This window comes from Helobdella robusta (genome assembly GCF_000326865.2).
Source record: "Helobdella robusta unplaced genomic scaffold HELROscaffold_44, whole genome shotgun sequence".
In the NCBI taxonomy this organism is placed as follows: domain Eukaryota; kingdom Metazoa; phylum Annelida; class Clitellata; order Rhynchobdellida; family Glossiphoniidae; genus Helobdella; species Helobdella robusta.
This window is the reverse complement of record NW_008705063.1, coordinates 1,308,840-1,325,006: the sequence shown is the minus strand read 5'-3', so window position 1 is coordinate 1,325,006 and position 16,167 is coordinate 1,308,840. Positions and strand designations below refer to the sequence as shown.

At 30.3% G+C, this 16,167-nt stretch overlaps 3 protein-coding genes across 3 annotated transcripts; all 3 read left to right on the top strand.

Annotated features, from left to right (window-relative positions):
* Positions 1-250: 250 nt before the first annotated feature.
* HELRODRAFT_177849 (hypothetical protein) lies at positions 251-2,576 on the top strand (the record flags this gene model as incomplete). The annotated part of the gene is made up of 4 exons (XM_009025989.1): positions 251-370; positions 1,034-1,172; positions 1,540-2,246; positions 2,370-2,576. 4 exons carry the CDS (start codon positions 251-253, stop codon positions 2,574-2,576), a joined length of 1,173 nt encoding a protein of 390 aa, XP_009024237.1.
* A 2,662-nt stretch (positions 2,577-5,238) lies between these two features.
* HELRODRAFT_85197 (hypothetical protein) lies at positions 5,239-6,235 on the top strand (the record flags this gene model as incomplete). The annotated part of the gene is made up of 4 exons (XM_009025848.1): positions 5,239-5,341; positions 5,400-5,506; positions 5,701-5,905; positions 6,072-6,235. Coding segments are annotated over 4 exons (579 nt in total), but the record flags the coding sequence as incomplete, so codon positions are not given.
* A 3,865-nt stretch (positions 6,236-10,100) lies between these two features.
* Positions 10,101-10,418, top strand: HELRODRAFT_125565 (hypothetical protein; the record flags this gene model as incomplete). Its single annotated transcript, XM_009025988.1, has 1 exon — positions 10,101-10,418. A coding segment is annotated over one exon (318 nt), but the record flags the coding sequence as incomplete, so codon positions are not given.
* Positions 10,419-16,167: the final 5,749 nt, after the last annotated feature.

The following is a 16,167-nucleotide window of genomic DNA, read 5'->3' as shown; positions in this document are numbered from 1 at the left end:
TTTGAATCCAAATAAAAAATACATTAAACACATCTGAAACGCATTTAATGTTATAAATTCAAGAAACAATGGCTAAAAAAGATATTCATTATTTAACTAATTATCTTGCATAATTTTGCGCGAATTCAAAAAATAACTTGAATGATCTGTAAAATTCGTTTAAAACATGGACTGAAATTATGAACCGGCAATGAACAACATCGGCGTTAAGTTTTACTTGACCAAATAAACACGAATAAATGAATCAAAAATGTCTCGACAACTCCTACAGCAGGAATACTACAACTCGAACGTGCAAGAGTATGCACCGCAAACATACAAGATAACCATGGACTTCGCTAGCCAGCTGAAAGTGGGACACATTATCCAGGTGAGTAGCTATGATATCATATCCTAGCTATGATTGATCGATCTTGCTTTGTTGAAGTTGGCTCTAGATTGAATGTATTTCAGAACGTTTGTACTGAAATAAAAGGGTCTACTTTGTGAAACTTTGAATGTTTTATAACTTTTCGTCGTGCCACACCGTCTCAATCAAATGCTATCTAATCGCTAAACAACTAGTCCCGATTGAACACTATAACCATACCTTTATAATGCACAGAATTGCATTGAATATGAATAATTTTGAATAATGCATTGATATGCATTAATAATTTTATAATGCATTGAACTGCATTGAATAATAATTTTGTAATTAGCACACTACTTTTTTTTTACTTTCTTGTTTTGATTAACTTTACATTTTTGAGAATTTTATATTTTATTGAATTACCCTAACGAAAAAATACATAAGCACCAACAAAACACAGCAGTTATTAAATCATAAATACCATAACTTTCATAAGCGTAGTTTAGATAAAACATTTGGATAATGTTTGTATCTTTTATTTCAATTTCATTGATTAATGTTGGTATTTGTTCATAGAATTGAGAAATTAAAATAAAATATCTAAACTGACGTAACAAAGTGTATCTAAACTGACGGAATGAAGTGTATCTAAACTGACTTGACATTGTGCCAAAACAACAGTCATCCATGAAGGACACCGTTAAAAATTTGGTGTTGTGCATGGCAGTGTGCCGAGACCCGAGGCAATCACCCCTTCTCAAATTTCAACCTATCAACCCCCTCTGGGTGCCCCTGAGGCACATGGTGCTTTTTGAAACCAGTAAGTCAGCAACGCATTCACTTCATTTTTAAAAATTTTAATTTGGTGAGAAGATAGTCAAGCTTATTGTTTTTCTTCATTCTTATGAAAGTTATATATTCAGTATATAGTCAAACTATAATAAAACTATATAATCAATTTTATATTCTAGCTTCATTCATACATATATGACATATATGCCCAATGTGCAGTGCACTGCATGTATAAAGAAATAATATGTGTACAATTTATATTTGTAAATATATCTTGCAAATGTTTTGATGCAATATTTTTCACACGCTCATTAAAGGTTTTATACCAGGAAGGAGACATTTTTTTAAATTTTAATCCAATGTTCAATAAAATGAAATTAGAAATTATTTGTCAGATGTAACAGTTAATACTTCCTCATCGGCTTCAGCACCGTCTCCAAAACCAGGAACAAACAAGTTTACTTCTCTGCAATCACAAATTTCTAACAAATCTGGCGATGAAAATAGCTCGAAAGCGAAAAATGAACACGAAAAAGTTGAATCAAAATTAAGTAATGAACAAAATAAAGATGTGGAAAAATTAAAAATGGATGATGCTAAAGAAATTGTTTACTACAGTTTGGTAAGCAAACCAAATCGCCAGCAGCCACCTGACGCGGTTTCTGTGAAAAGTGATTGCAACGCGGCAACTTTCACCGACAATAGCGACAAAACTAATAAAACAATCACAGAAGAGGTCAAAATTGTCAGCGATAACCATAAACCAGAACCAATCATTGCCATAAAACCAACAATTTCGGAAAAACCCGCCGCGAAAGTACTTACAAATCAATCGTCAGTCGAGAAGCCAACCCCAGCCCAGAAACCTTCTTTCAACGTGCTTCCCAATTCTCTGGCAGTTGATCAGAAAAACTGTAATTCAGATTTAAACAACTATAATGCCAAAAAAGAAACACTCAATACTGACATTAAATTCACGATAGCGGAAGGTGTGAATGGCTGTGCAAAGCACAAAATTTACGACATTGATCGAGCGTTTGCCCATGAACTCCTCAAAAATGCTGAAACCGGTTGCTTCCTGTTCAGGAAATCTGTCAAAAAGGTTCGTGCATCCACACGTACATGTCAATTAATGACTTTTCTTTTCATTATCTCATTAGATAGCAATCACAATAGTGAATGTAACCATGTTAAATCATGGTACAAAATTTCGCCAACATTACAGCCAGGGGGTTTGACGCTGTCGGTTGCTTCTTCATCTCCTCGCCAGTTGCACAACTTCTTCATCGAAATTGAAGACAGCAAGTACAAAATTGGAAATTACGGTTTCGATTCACTGGATCAAATCATATCCTACTACAGCAAGAATAGCATTGTAGAGAACGAATCAGATTCTGCTGTTAAACTAACGAAACAATTTTCAATCTGTTGAATTTATTTGAAATCTTTTTTAAAAAAACTTTTTTAAAAATATCCAAGGTGTGTCTATGATTTATAAAAATTTCACGTTTCAAATTTTTTCTTAACAATCGAAACTATGTTATACTTAAACTTCGGTAACAATCATTTGAATGAATTTACTGTAATTGTAATTATACTATTTTTATTTTAATTATAAGTAATTATAATTGTTGATAGCAGTTGATTGAGAAATGTGAGAGTTGTCAAAACATTTTCTAATTTGTTGTAAAACATCTTGTTCTTTTTTATTTTTGTTCAGAATTGATGACATTTCCTAATGTAATGTAATGTCATTGGCTGGATAAATACTCTAATCTGATCATTACTATTTTCTCAAATAGCTTAATTTGCAAGAACTTAATTAAACATTAATAATAAATATACAAAGATGTGGGTGTTGTTCGATAAAGATAATGACGTTCTATTAAACAGTTTATGTTTTTTGATTTATTGTTAACTAAACCCCAAGCCAACCCATATAAATTTTATTCCTAAAAGAAAAAAAATCCTTTAAATCAATTTTAAAAACTAGACATACGATTAATAAATGATCCATCACTTTTTGGTAAAATTTTTCATGTTTCATTTTCCAAATAATCCGTCCACCGATGTAAGTTAGCTCAGACGGTAAAAGCGCCATGTTTATTTCACTCTGTTGCAAGTGCTTGACAAACAGGTTCGAATACTGTCTGTCCAAAATTGGGAGACTATCATCTTAGGCGCTTGATTGCAGACAGACTCTGTATGAATGTTATGCACTGTTACGCGAGTGGTACAGCTTTTTTGGCATAGAAATTATAAAAAAAAAAACAAAATTTAATTAGAAATATACGGAAAAATTAGTGAAAACCCACATTCATATCAAGAGGTATCTCCGAGTTTACTATTTTATCCCTTCATTACGGTCAGACTCACTAACTTAGCACTTAGCGTCATCTATCGCCAACTTTCCTGCAGGATGGCAGCCTTAGTCATTACTTCGTTTGGCGGAACATAAACGCATTTCCAGGCAGGCGTCCAGACATTTTAAGGAATTTTATGAAATTATTATATTCTTATTCACATTACAGACGACTTCTTGCGTTACGAATTGGTACTAGGGCTAACATCCAACGTTGTTAATAGCCCAACGTAAAGTTAGAAATTACCCAGACTTGTTTTCATAGAGTTTTAACTTAAATCAAGGATTGACAGCACCATTTCGTACACCTTGCAATATTAGTTCGTTTGGTGTTTTAATTGAATTTTAAAAAATAAATATACTTTTTCAGTTTACAATTATAAATCAATTCAATTATTTTCAAATAATTTTTTTAATTTGAACATAAAATGGTATTAAATTTAATTGAACAATCAATTAAATTACTGTTTATGTGCTGTCTCAAAAATTATTTTTTTATTTAGATCAATTCATGGAGTAGGTATTCAAGTATCTATAAAATTTATTCAACAGTTCTGATTACGACAGGGTCGTCTGCTCGTTAAATTTTTTGAAAAGACGAACAAGCTTTTCAGTGCTTTAATTATTTAAGAATAAAATGAAAAATGTTGAAATGACTCGTCTATACGATGAACGGTGATTTTCTGCTGATCGTTTCATTTTTAGTTCTCCAAACTGGTAGAAATATTTAAAATAAAAAGTTTGTTTTTGTATTGAATCGAATGAATGAATATATAGAAATTATTTTTTAAAATGTCTAAAAAAATAATAATGCTCACCTGTTCATCATCATCGAGTTTCCTAAAACTCTGTCCAATCGATAACAAACGCTGACGAGTCTGTTGTTCAACTCTTGCTGAAGTTCAACTCGTCCGATGATTGTAAAAACGATGATGAAAATTAAAAATACTAAAACGATGTGAGCGAGTTAATTATGATGAATATTAAAAATCAACAGTCTTGACAAGTGAACATCTGTTCCGTTGTTGCGTCAAACAGAACAAACTTGACAATAAGCAATTCGAGACAGGCCGTTGAAAAATTATTTTATTGTCTTCGCTCGACTTTTTCTCTATAAATAGGAGATGCTTTTATAGATGAATAATTTCAAAACAACTACAGATTTATTGTAGATTTATTTCAAATAAACGACATGAAGTCTGGAAGGTTCCTCCTTGTCAACCTGCTATTGAACGTGGTGGAGGTCTGCTTTTCAACTGATGACACCACATCGATGCCTTCAGAGGAACTCCCTCAAGAAGAAATGACAATGAAGGCTGTGGTTAGTTTTTGTCATAATCTGAAAATTTTTAAAAATTTTTCACAAATCTTGTTGATATTTTAGTTTTGATCCCTTTGTCATTCAATTTAATGAGTGTTAAAAAAAGCTAAGCAAACAATTAAGAGAAAATGTTTACAAAAACATTTTACAAATTTGACTTGATATGCGTATCTATCTAGGCATTAACAAAAATATTGAAATTTCAGAAATTTTTGAAGAGATACGGTTACTTGAAAGATAATTCTGAAAACAATGCAGTGAACCTTGAAGATGCAATCAAAACAATGCAAACGTATTCCGGATTGAAGGGAACAGGTTCCTGTTCAGCCATGTTCAATAGAAACACTTGAGAATATGTTTTTTAATAAATAAATCATATTTAAATTTATTCATAAGTTGGTTAATAAAGCAGGTGCGTTGGATGAGGAGACTATGGCCATGATGGAAGCACCAAGATGCTCCATACCCGATGTGGATATCAGTGATGGGAGAGTCAAAAGATATTATCCCGTTAGTAAGTATAAGAATGTCAAATTATATTTACAATTTTTTGTAACAAAATTTTTTTCAAGCAAAATGGAAAAATTTTACTTTGGACTATAAAATATTCAACTATCCGTCAAAAGTTTTGAACCTGACTATTTCAGACGTGGACCGCATCATAAATGAATCTTTGAAAGTAACTTTTTAAAACTTATTTTAGGCTGCCCTGTCTGTGTGTGTTTGTGTGTTCATGTATATAAATATATATTGCAAGATGAATTTGGATAGTAATTCTATTTTTAATATATTTATTTCAAAAATTAGTATATATATATATATATATATATATATACGCAAAAATACACATATTTATATTACTTAAATAATTAGTTGTGGTCTGGTTCGGCTAAAAAACTTTCCTTCCCACTTTCTGCATCTGATAAAGCTACCATAAAAGTTAAGTTTGCCAAAAAAAACCATGGTGACAATGCCCCATTTGACGGACCGGGTCATATATTGGGTCATGGCTCTTATCCTCCAATCGGAGACATCCATTTCGATGACGATGAAACTTGGAGTGGTAATCAAGAAAAAGGTTGATGCATTCATAATCTTTTACCTAAAAAGAATTATTTGTTTTAATTTTACTATTAAATAAGCTCAACATACAATTTAAAATTAATTGTAATGCAGAACATACGCTTTTTAAGCCAACTCTCTGTAGTATGATATTTAATCGTTTAATTTTCTCACGTACTCAGGTGCCAATTTATTCTGGGTAGCCGTCCACGAGTTTGGACACGTTCTAGGCCTGGGTCATTCAAATGATACAGCAGCCCTGATGTACCCTTATTTCGTTTCAAACAAGGCAATTATCTCATTGGGTTCAGATGACGTGGCTGGAATTTTGCATCTTTACGCTTAACTGGCTCCAATATATTGATATTTGACTAAAGAATAACATATATATTAACTGAAATTTGCAATTTTAATCAACAATTTCAATGAAAATTTTTTTCAATAAATTAATTGAATGGCATTATTTATTGTTTTGTTACGTGATTAGCTAATCACTGCATTTCACAACAAATCCGTAATTACATCTTTGAGATACAAATAGTTCTTGCTTAAACTTAAAAATCAAAATAAATATTATCACAGAGAATTGTAAAACCTTGAAATTTTCCTATAAAAGCGCTGATAATGAGTAAAATCGAAATACGGCCTATATTCGCTTCCCCCTAAACACCTACGATTTTCTAATAAATTTTAATAAATTGGATATAAATTACAAAATTATGTGAAATCGTATCAGCATCAGAATTATAATCCAATAGTCATTGTATTATTTTCTTAATTAGTTAAAAAAACTTACCAACTTTTATTAATTTATTAACGTATCTTGTGAGAGTCTAAAATTTGAATATGATTTTTTCAGACAAATTGTTTATAAAACATAATTATTGTTGAAAAGTAATTATTATCCAGCAAATTTTCAAAAAAATTAAATCGTTTTTAGTTTACAAATACATAAATAATTAAAGCAAGTTGAAGTTTAATCAGCAATTTATACTTTAAAATGCTGACTTTAAATTTCACAGTGACTTAACTTATTGACAGAAAAAGTTGACTTCAAGGCAAACATAGTGGCGCCGACCAAGAGGTATGTTCACTGGATCAGCAACTGTACAGTAATGAAGATCCCTTTCGCTCTCGAGTTTGTACTTGGCGTCTCCAATCATGAAGTAACCTTCCTGTAGAAAACGGTTTTGTGGTTGTCGGAATTATATATATATTTTGCTGAACTTATAACTGATTGATGAAGTTCAGTTTGTTTTTGGCGAGTTTCAAATATGTTAGTATCGAAAGATATTTTAATAGAATCATTCACTAAAAAATTAAGCTTTAAACTGAAAACGCTGTAGCATTTGAATCCAATGCGTTTTAGAAAACAGTTATGATTTCCACACCTGTCTGCTGCTTTGTTGTACATTATATTCTTAAGTGTTTATAAAATTTAATTAAATTATTATATTTTTAAATTATAAAACAATCAATTCTATGTCCAGAAGTTTTTGTGACCAGGCTAAGTTTAAAGTTTAAAAAATTTTAATGTTAGTTATCACCAAATGAAACAATTTTCACTGGCTTAACTTTTGCTCGTTGTATGATTTTTTAAAAAAAGTAGTCAAAATTAAAAAACAAATGTTCTTAAAATTAAAAGAGAACTTTTTAACGAGTCTTTTATAAATTTATGGCCAACAAATAAAATTAACCCAGCAAAAATGAATTTTGCAATATTTATATTATCTTTTTTTTAATCAATTTTTTAATAAAAATTTTAATGTGATTACAAAAAAAAATTAAAATTTTAGCATGAAAATTTTAAAAGACTCCAAACGCTCACCCGATACATGCGCAATATGGTTCCTCTTTAATATCTGTGGGTATGTAAAAACCAAATGCCTCTCTGACCGCTAAAGTATTCTTCTATACACAAAGATCCTTCCAAATTTTACGAAAAATTATTTACTAACTTAATCAATTGTATTCATTCGTTCAAGTTAAAAAAAAATTAACTTCATCAAGTACCGAATATTTGGTTTTACGAAGAACTAAGAAAGTTTTTGTATTTCCTTTGAGGTCATACTTTAAAATTGCTTGAAACTTTGGCGGGCATTCAGCTAGCAATTTAGAATATATAAATTTTTTTTTAAATTTTGAAGTTAGTTTATAATTTTAAAATTTATCCATCATACCAAAGCCGAAACAAAGTCAAAATTTTGATTTTTTAAAAATAGTTAGTAGAACATTTAGAAAAATCAAAAAAAAATTAACCCAGAGTCCTGGGACCAGAACATTGAACGATGTTCAGCACGCAAATTATCACTGCCACATAAGTAAGATACATTTCCAAACAATTGCAAACAAGCTCAGTTTAATTGTTTATTGTAAATTATACAAATTTAGTTCACAATTAGGTTGCATTGAACCAACGTGTTTTGTACAAGTTTCTGCAGGACTCATTAAAGACTTTTAAAATTTGTGCAGCATTAAATTGTAAAAAAATCAATATCCTCTCAATTTTCGATTTGAATTATTGTCGATAAAATAAAATTGACAGAAAATTTCAATAATGTTTTTGAATCATGCTGATTTATTACTTTGTTCTTCTTAACTAAAATAGGCCATTTGAACTGTTAAAATTCACCTAAATGACTAAACGCTATCAACTAAGCTAAATTTATATATCAAGCCACATCTTTTCCATATAATCAAAAAACTTTCTGAACTTTAAATGTTGAGAATCTTGTTGGTGCGTTTTAGTTGATTGGGAATTGAATCAGCTGTTTAAGTTGTTGTTGAAGATATTGGACTGTTGATTTGTATGTTGTTATCGTCGTCGTTGTTGTTCAAAATTCAATATGGTGCAGAAGGTAGATTTATTATAAAAATTGTTGAAATTGTTGGGGTATTAAATCAAGTTGATGTTGTTGTCTTTTGGTAAATGTTGGAATGGGTTGATCGAATGTAGAAATGGTGGTGGTTGTGAAAAATGAGGCCCTGTCAGGTGCTGGTATCAATGTGGATAAAGTGTTGTTAAAGTTGTTGTGGTATTTGAAGCTGTTGTAAAACTAGTGTTGTTGTATAGATGATTTTTTTTTGCTGTAATCAAAGTTGTTGTTCAGTTAAATTGTTTGCCTTGAGGTTTTCGATTAATTTAGGGTCCCTTTTAACCGGCTTGTTTTCGCTGCCCATATTCACGTTCTCTTCCGACCTCTTTCATTTTGGTCGGTACATGTACCCTGGGATTATTAGAGCATGCTGTCTTTTTTTTGCTTAAACGTTGTGGCGTCTTTTTTCTTTACTTGGCAGTTCCTTCTACATCACTTATAACTGCTTTTTGATCTCGTTCAAGTTAGCCTCGGGGGTTTGCACCATAGACTAAAAATAAGTTAGCTTGTCTCTTATTTTTTTTGTTTTGCCTTGTGTTTTATTCAGTTCGGTACTGATAATTATTGCCTTGTGTTTTATTCAGTTCGGTATGCCTTGTGTTTTATTCAGTTCTATAATTATCAGTACCGAACTGAATAAAACACAAGTCAGTTATAAAACATTATAATCAAATTAGTGTTTTGGGCCATAACTGAATTGGTTTGAAGTAATTCTTTGAAATTTTTGAAATTTAAATTCAGTAAGTATCTATTAGATTGGTAATCGGAGATGTTCTTGTCGTTTATCAAATTTCGATTCATTATTATTCCAAACTAATTTTTTATCCTTGAAAAATTTGGATATTGCATTGCAAATGGGTATTATTCAAAAATATTTTAGTTGATTCTCGAATGCCAGATCGATTTCTACCAAAATCAGGTGAAGGTTAATTATTTAATTGTCGAATAGGTACATGATAAAATTAACATAATAAAAACAACTTAATAAAATTATCATCGGTTATATTTTATTACTTTATTTACAACAAAGACGTCTTTGATGTTTAAATGATACTTGTAAATTTGAGACTGGTTGTTAGGATTGATAATTTAATGATAATTTCATTAGGTTGTTTTTATTGAGTTAATTAATCGATGATAATTTTATTATTGAATTAATTTTATTACCTTACCAACAGTTGGGTAAACTTTTACCTCATTTTTGGTATAAATAGAGCCATCATTATTGAAACTAAATTAAATCTTCTTGAATATCAGTGCTAATAGACTAATTCTTGCATTTTTTAAGCATTTTGTAGTTAAGTATTTAAGCATTTAATTTTTAGAATGGCATCAAATACTGATCTGAATAACAGTATTGAAATAGCAGCAAATGAAAAACAAACAAAAGCTAGAAAAGTAAAAAGACCCCCTAACTGCTTTTTTGTTTTCGGTGAGGTTATGCGACCGGGTGTTATAGCACAAAACCCGAGAGCAAACTTGACCGAGATAAATAAAAAATTAGGATTTATGTGGAAAGAACTTACAGAGGAGGAAAGACAGCGGTATAAGGCTGAAGCTGATAGAAGAAAGTTTGAACATTCCATTTTAAATCCTGGGTATGTTTACCGTCCAAAACGAAAAAGGTCGGTAGAAAACGTTATTACAAATCGACCAGACAAAAGAATTAAACTGGATCCTAAGGCGAACAACTGTACAGGACAACCACAGCAACTTCAACTTCAACAGCAACAACTTCCGTTACAACATCTTCAGATTCAACAGCAGCCTTATATGCAGGAGCAGTCCGAACAACAACAATACCTACCATATTATCAGAACCTGCAAAATGTTTTTCAGTATCAATACCTACCTCCGCGATATTTACCACCACAACAACATTTTCTCAATATAATCCCACCAATCCAAGAAGATCAACTTCAGCAATTTCAGCCACAACCGCAACAACAACAAAACTTCCAACAATTACCTGGACAACAACTTCAACCTGAAATAATACCACCACAATTCCAACAACTTTCAGTATTCAACTTACCTGCACCATACATTAACAACAACAAAATCACACAATATTAGTATTAGCAATGGTAGTAGTGATATTAGCAGTAGCATTTTAAACTTATCATTATTAATTCAATTTTTGCAGCTTATATTTTACGCCAGTTTTACAAATAAATTGTACACATTGTAACCTAATAAAAATTAATTGAAATTTAAAGAATGGTTTGCTCTTCTTTGTGAATAAGTACTTCTTCATCCGGTCTGCAATTGGTGAGTCTTGTAAAAGTACTAGATTCAAATTTTACAATACGACAACTAATGGCCAAAAATATGAAATTTGCTACTGATGAAATTCAAAAGAAAAACTTATAAAAATACTTATTTTATAATCTTCGTAAACTGTTAATATTTTAAATTAACATGATAATTAATCTAATTAATTTTAGTGTTTGTATGTGTGTAACTCGTGTGGTGTGTGTTACAAATTTCTCGGCGCAAAAGTTTAACTCTAATACAAGTCACAAAAGGTATCAGACAGAGCTGAATAACCCTTGGAGGGTTATGCGGATATAAAAATAGATAGGGGAATGAAACTAGCAGCCGCAAAAGCCACTAATTTTCTGTAATTTATCCCAAGAAAAATTTAGACGCCGACGTATAATATATACACGAATATATATATATGGCACTAATTAAATAGTTTTTCAAAACCGCTTACAAATAAAAAAATATACAAAATAGTCAAAGACAAACGTTCGTCAAACAAATAAATCAAACATTAAATAAACATTAGATCAGTAAAAAAATAAACATCAATGATTGACACTACAGCAAAAATAAATATTATTCCGATCATGGCCTAGTTAAAGTTTGTCATTTTATTCTATATATACATATATAGAATTTAATGGCGTTGTTATTTTAAAAGGCTTAAGGCTTGAGAGATAGAGAGAGAGAGAAAGAAAATAGGAGAGAGAGGAGAAAGAGAGAGGGTAGAGAGAGTGAAAGGGAAGCATATTTACACATAAACTGTTTGTGAATCAAATGAAAATAATTTCACCACAAGCATTCGACGGTATATGTGGAAATGGCGATTGATATATTTATGATCATAATAGCAAACCTGCTAGAAAACAAAAGTTAATTTATTATTATCTGCGGAGCTGAATGATGAAAAACAATTTATTTGAAAGTAGAGCTATTTAAAAAGATGAGAAATGCATTAACTAATTAAACAGAACGTAAAAGGTAAAAAACCTCGCTGTAATTAGTACGTGGAATACTGAACGTTAAGTATGGTCCCTTTTTGTTGACTCTCAGGGTGTGAGTAAATCTCATGGGACACCAATCTAAATTTTAAAATCAGACCGTTATTTTATTTAGACGTTGAATAATATAATTTTGCAAAAAATTTTTTAGTTTCCATAATTTATGACAAAAATGATATTTTAAAATTTAAATGAATAAAAATAAGAAAGAGAGGCATAAATTTCTTTATTTAACTCCAAAATGTTCACACAAGAGTACATCTCACATGCTGGCTCTCGGTAACTGTGACAAATAGCGTGTGCTCTATCGCTAAATTATTTGCTTTATCTAATTTTTTTTAATTGAATTAATTCAAACTTATATAACAAAAAAAAACTTTCGGAGCATGTAAGCGTCCACAACATCAACAAAATGGCAACACAATATGATGGATGCATTTCAACAACTTGAAATAAATGATCAAAATTATTAAATAACTTTTCAACTAAACTTTCTTGCAATTATAGCAAACATATTTATAACAATTTTCCTACAGAAGGTACACGCAATGAATACATACGTGCATTCCACGTTTTCAGAATAAATAACTAGTATCGACAGAATTTTATTTTTGCCATAAATTTAACAAAACTGTCATGTTAATTATTATGTTAATTGCGACGATGGTGAAGAAGAAGCGGTGATGAATGTTTTAGATGTTATATTTACAATAAATTCTTATCTTACTTGCTAGTAAATCAGCATGAAACATCTAATATAAAAATTATTAAATAAAAAGTGCCAATATAGAATGCTACAAAAATCTGCTCTGAGTTTGTTGATGATCATTTGTTAAAGATTTGTGTTAAGTCATTAACACTGGTGTTATTATTATTCAAGTGGTTTATTGCCAAATTACGAACTAGAGAAAAATCGAAAAATCAAAAAAGCACAATAGTTACAAATAAAAATTAAGCTAGACTAGTTAAAACAAAACACGCAGCAAACTTGTTTGAAAAATAGGCATAAGATGTACGAAACATCAAAGTTGTTAAATGTTATCCTTCCAGACTTTAAGTAACTTTAAATCAGAACTTTCATTAACAATAAAACATAACATTATGTTAGGGAAGGCATTATTATTTTATATATATAATGTTTATAATCTTTTTAAAAATCAGTGTAGGTAAGTGGCGTTAACTTTCTGTCCCGTTCAATTGCTATTATAATGCAAAAAGATATTTACGCATATCCACAAATGCTACCTTTTTTTTACGCGGACAAATTTTAGTGAGTTAGAAACTTTCCATGGTAAGAGTTTTTAATTGCCTCGTTTTCAAATCTTTCAGGTACATTAGTCTCAAGCAAATTGATTTGTCATAATTGCATTAACCGACATTTTTTGTACAAATAGTAGACAATTATCATCTACATGTACTCATGAACTTTGTGAGTGATGGAGAAGTAGTCAAAAAAGTAGATAGAGAGTTCCAGAGAAAAGGGCCAGAAAAAGCAAAAGCAGATTTAACAAAAGAGTGCTTAACTCAAGTTAAGTGAAAATGACAATTGTAAACTGGGGCGTTTTGGTTCAATTAATATATCTGATAAGAAAATAATTTAGATTGAGACTTATACATAAATGTGCAAATTTAAAAATGATTCAATATTTTATAGGTAGCCAGTGCAAGAGAACAAGATATAGAGGTATATGAGAAAAGAAAGGGGCACGAGCTGCTAGACAAGCAGCAGAGTTGAAAGCTTTGCTTAAAGGATGGAGTGTAGAATCAGAAATGTAAGAATAATCATCATATAATAGACTAGTGAAAGAAAAAATATTATCTATACGAAGTAGTTCAGAAGTATAGAGTATAAATAAATGAGGGCCAAGGTTTGAGGTACCCCGAAAGTAAGAGCAGAGGAGTAAGATGTAAAATTATTGAAAACAACAGAAGAAAAACGATTACAGAGATAAGAAGAAAACCAAGATAGACCAAAATCAGTGATATTAAAAGAAAGATCTAGCAGCTTCAAGAGAACAGTATGATCAACAGTGTCAAAAGCAGAGTAAAAGTCAAGAGCAAGAAGAAGAGTAAGATTACTATTGTCACTAGAAAAAAGAATATCGTTATGTATTTTGAGAAAAAAAGTTTCAGTAGAGGTAGCAAGAAGTTAGAGTTCAAATAAGATGGCATGAGGATGAGGATTAGAATAAAGTCATCGTTATGTTGATTATAATTTACTTTTTTTTTATTATTTTAGAGAGGAAAGTGATTTTAGTAACAGGTCTATAATTAGATAAAAAGTAGGATCTTAGGATGGATTTTTAAGAATAGGAAAATCAATAAAATTCTTATAAGAAGTAAGAAATTTGGAGGTAGTAATAGATAATTTAACTAATTTGAGAATGATATGTTAAAATATTGAAGAAAATTCTTTAAGTAAATTAGAAGGAAGTAGATCTAGAGAATAGGTTGTAGGCGAAACAGATTTATTAATTTTAATAAGTTCCAGAAGATTTACTGGAATAAATACAGAAAAAAATTCAGTAGTAAGTAAAGAAAAGTTATGAGGAGAAAAATTAGGATTAGATGTTCTTAAAGAAATAATTTTATTTACAAAAAAGTCATGGAACTGTTAAGCAGAAAAAGATGAGTGAGATGATTTTTTATGAAGAAGTTTAAATAGAACAGACCACCTTTTTTTAGATGTTAAGGCAGATGTTATAGAATTTCTAAGAAAAATAGAGTTTTTAGAGAATAGTAGATATTTATAATTAATTAATTCAAATTCATAGATAGAATAAAGAGAGTAAGATGGATTAAACCGATAGGCTTTCTCTAGTCTTCTAACACTTTTCTTAGCTAATACAATCGAAGCAAGGAACCATACGAGAATAGGGCCTATAAGTAAAAGATTTAAGAGGAACTTTTGATATGTCATCGTATCTGGGAGGTAGTGTGGTGTTTGTGAGCCCTGGAGGCATGGACGTCGGAGGATGAACTGTCTAACAAAATATTCAAAAGCGACGGATAATTCAGCCATACTGAGTTGGAGTTAGTAGAGGATTGTGTGAAGTTCAATGGCACAGCTACCGTTACATCATCGAGTCACCGAACTGTAAATTATCACCGTGAACCAACTGCAAACTTATTGTAAACCAACTGTATTGTGATATTATATACATTTTGTTATTGTTTGAAATTTTCAAACAAAAGTTAAATTTATAAATAATTTAAAAAAGAAATGTAAAAAATTTTTTAATTTTTTAAATATTTTATCCTATTATAAATAGTTATTAATTGATTATAAGCACACAAACACTTTGTAATAAATTTCAGTCGATTTCAAGAAATAACTTCCATACTATTATTATAATAATTATTATAAGAAATGTTTTTAAAAGTTTATTAGTAAACAACTGGTTAATAGTTGGTGTTCAGCAAATGAAAAGTTTTCACAATATAAACTGACATCTAATGTTTTTTTTAGTTGAAAATACTTTTTAATTAATTAATAATCAATGTAAACAATTTAAAAAATAATAAGATACATAAACATACGTCGTTTGCTTAATTTTTTGAAGTTTATTGGATGCTATCTCGGCGTTGTCAGCAGTTTAATTCAAGGTTAGGCGATATTTTAATATCGTATCAATATAAAGTCATGTAATATTATAAGCACCTTGATTTATAACGATATGATCAAAATGTTTCAACGTCACTGATCATAATAACGTAGAAAGAATGTTTGATTAAATTGTTCAAAACTTTTACAACGTTTTCACTATGAAACATTTACAAGAATTTTACAATGATAACCAAAGTTAACAATTCTTTCGTTAACAAAGAATCGCTCGGAAAAATGACTTTCTATACCTTGCAATTTCATAAATATCTTTGTTAACAACTCTATATAACCAGGGAAGTGGCCATTCAATGTCAATATCGCTTCCTGGAGTTTTTTACGGTTCTTCTCTTTATTCTATAAATAAATAACTTCCAAACAATCATGGGTAATTCATCAAAAGGAAATTTGGTGGTATCGAAAACAGGAAGGCAAAAACAGTGCATGGTTGATGGATGTGGATTTTTGGGTTGCACCAACCACCACATAAAATATCACATGCTGACGAGGCATGGGGTTGGGGGAAGAG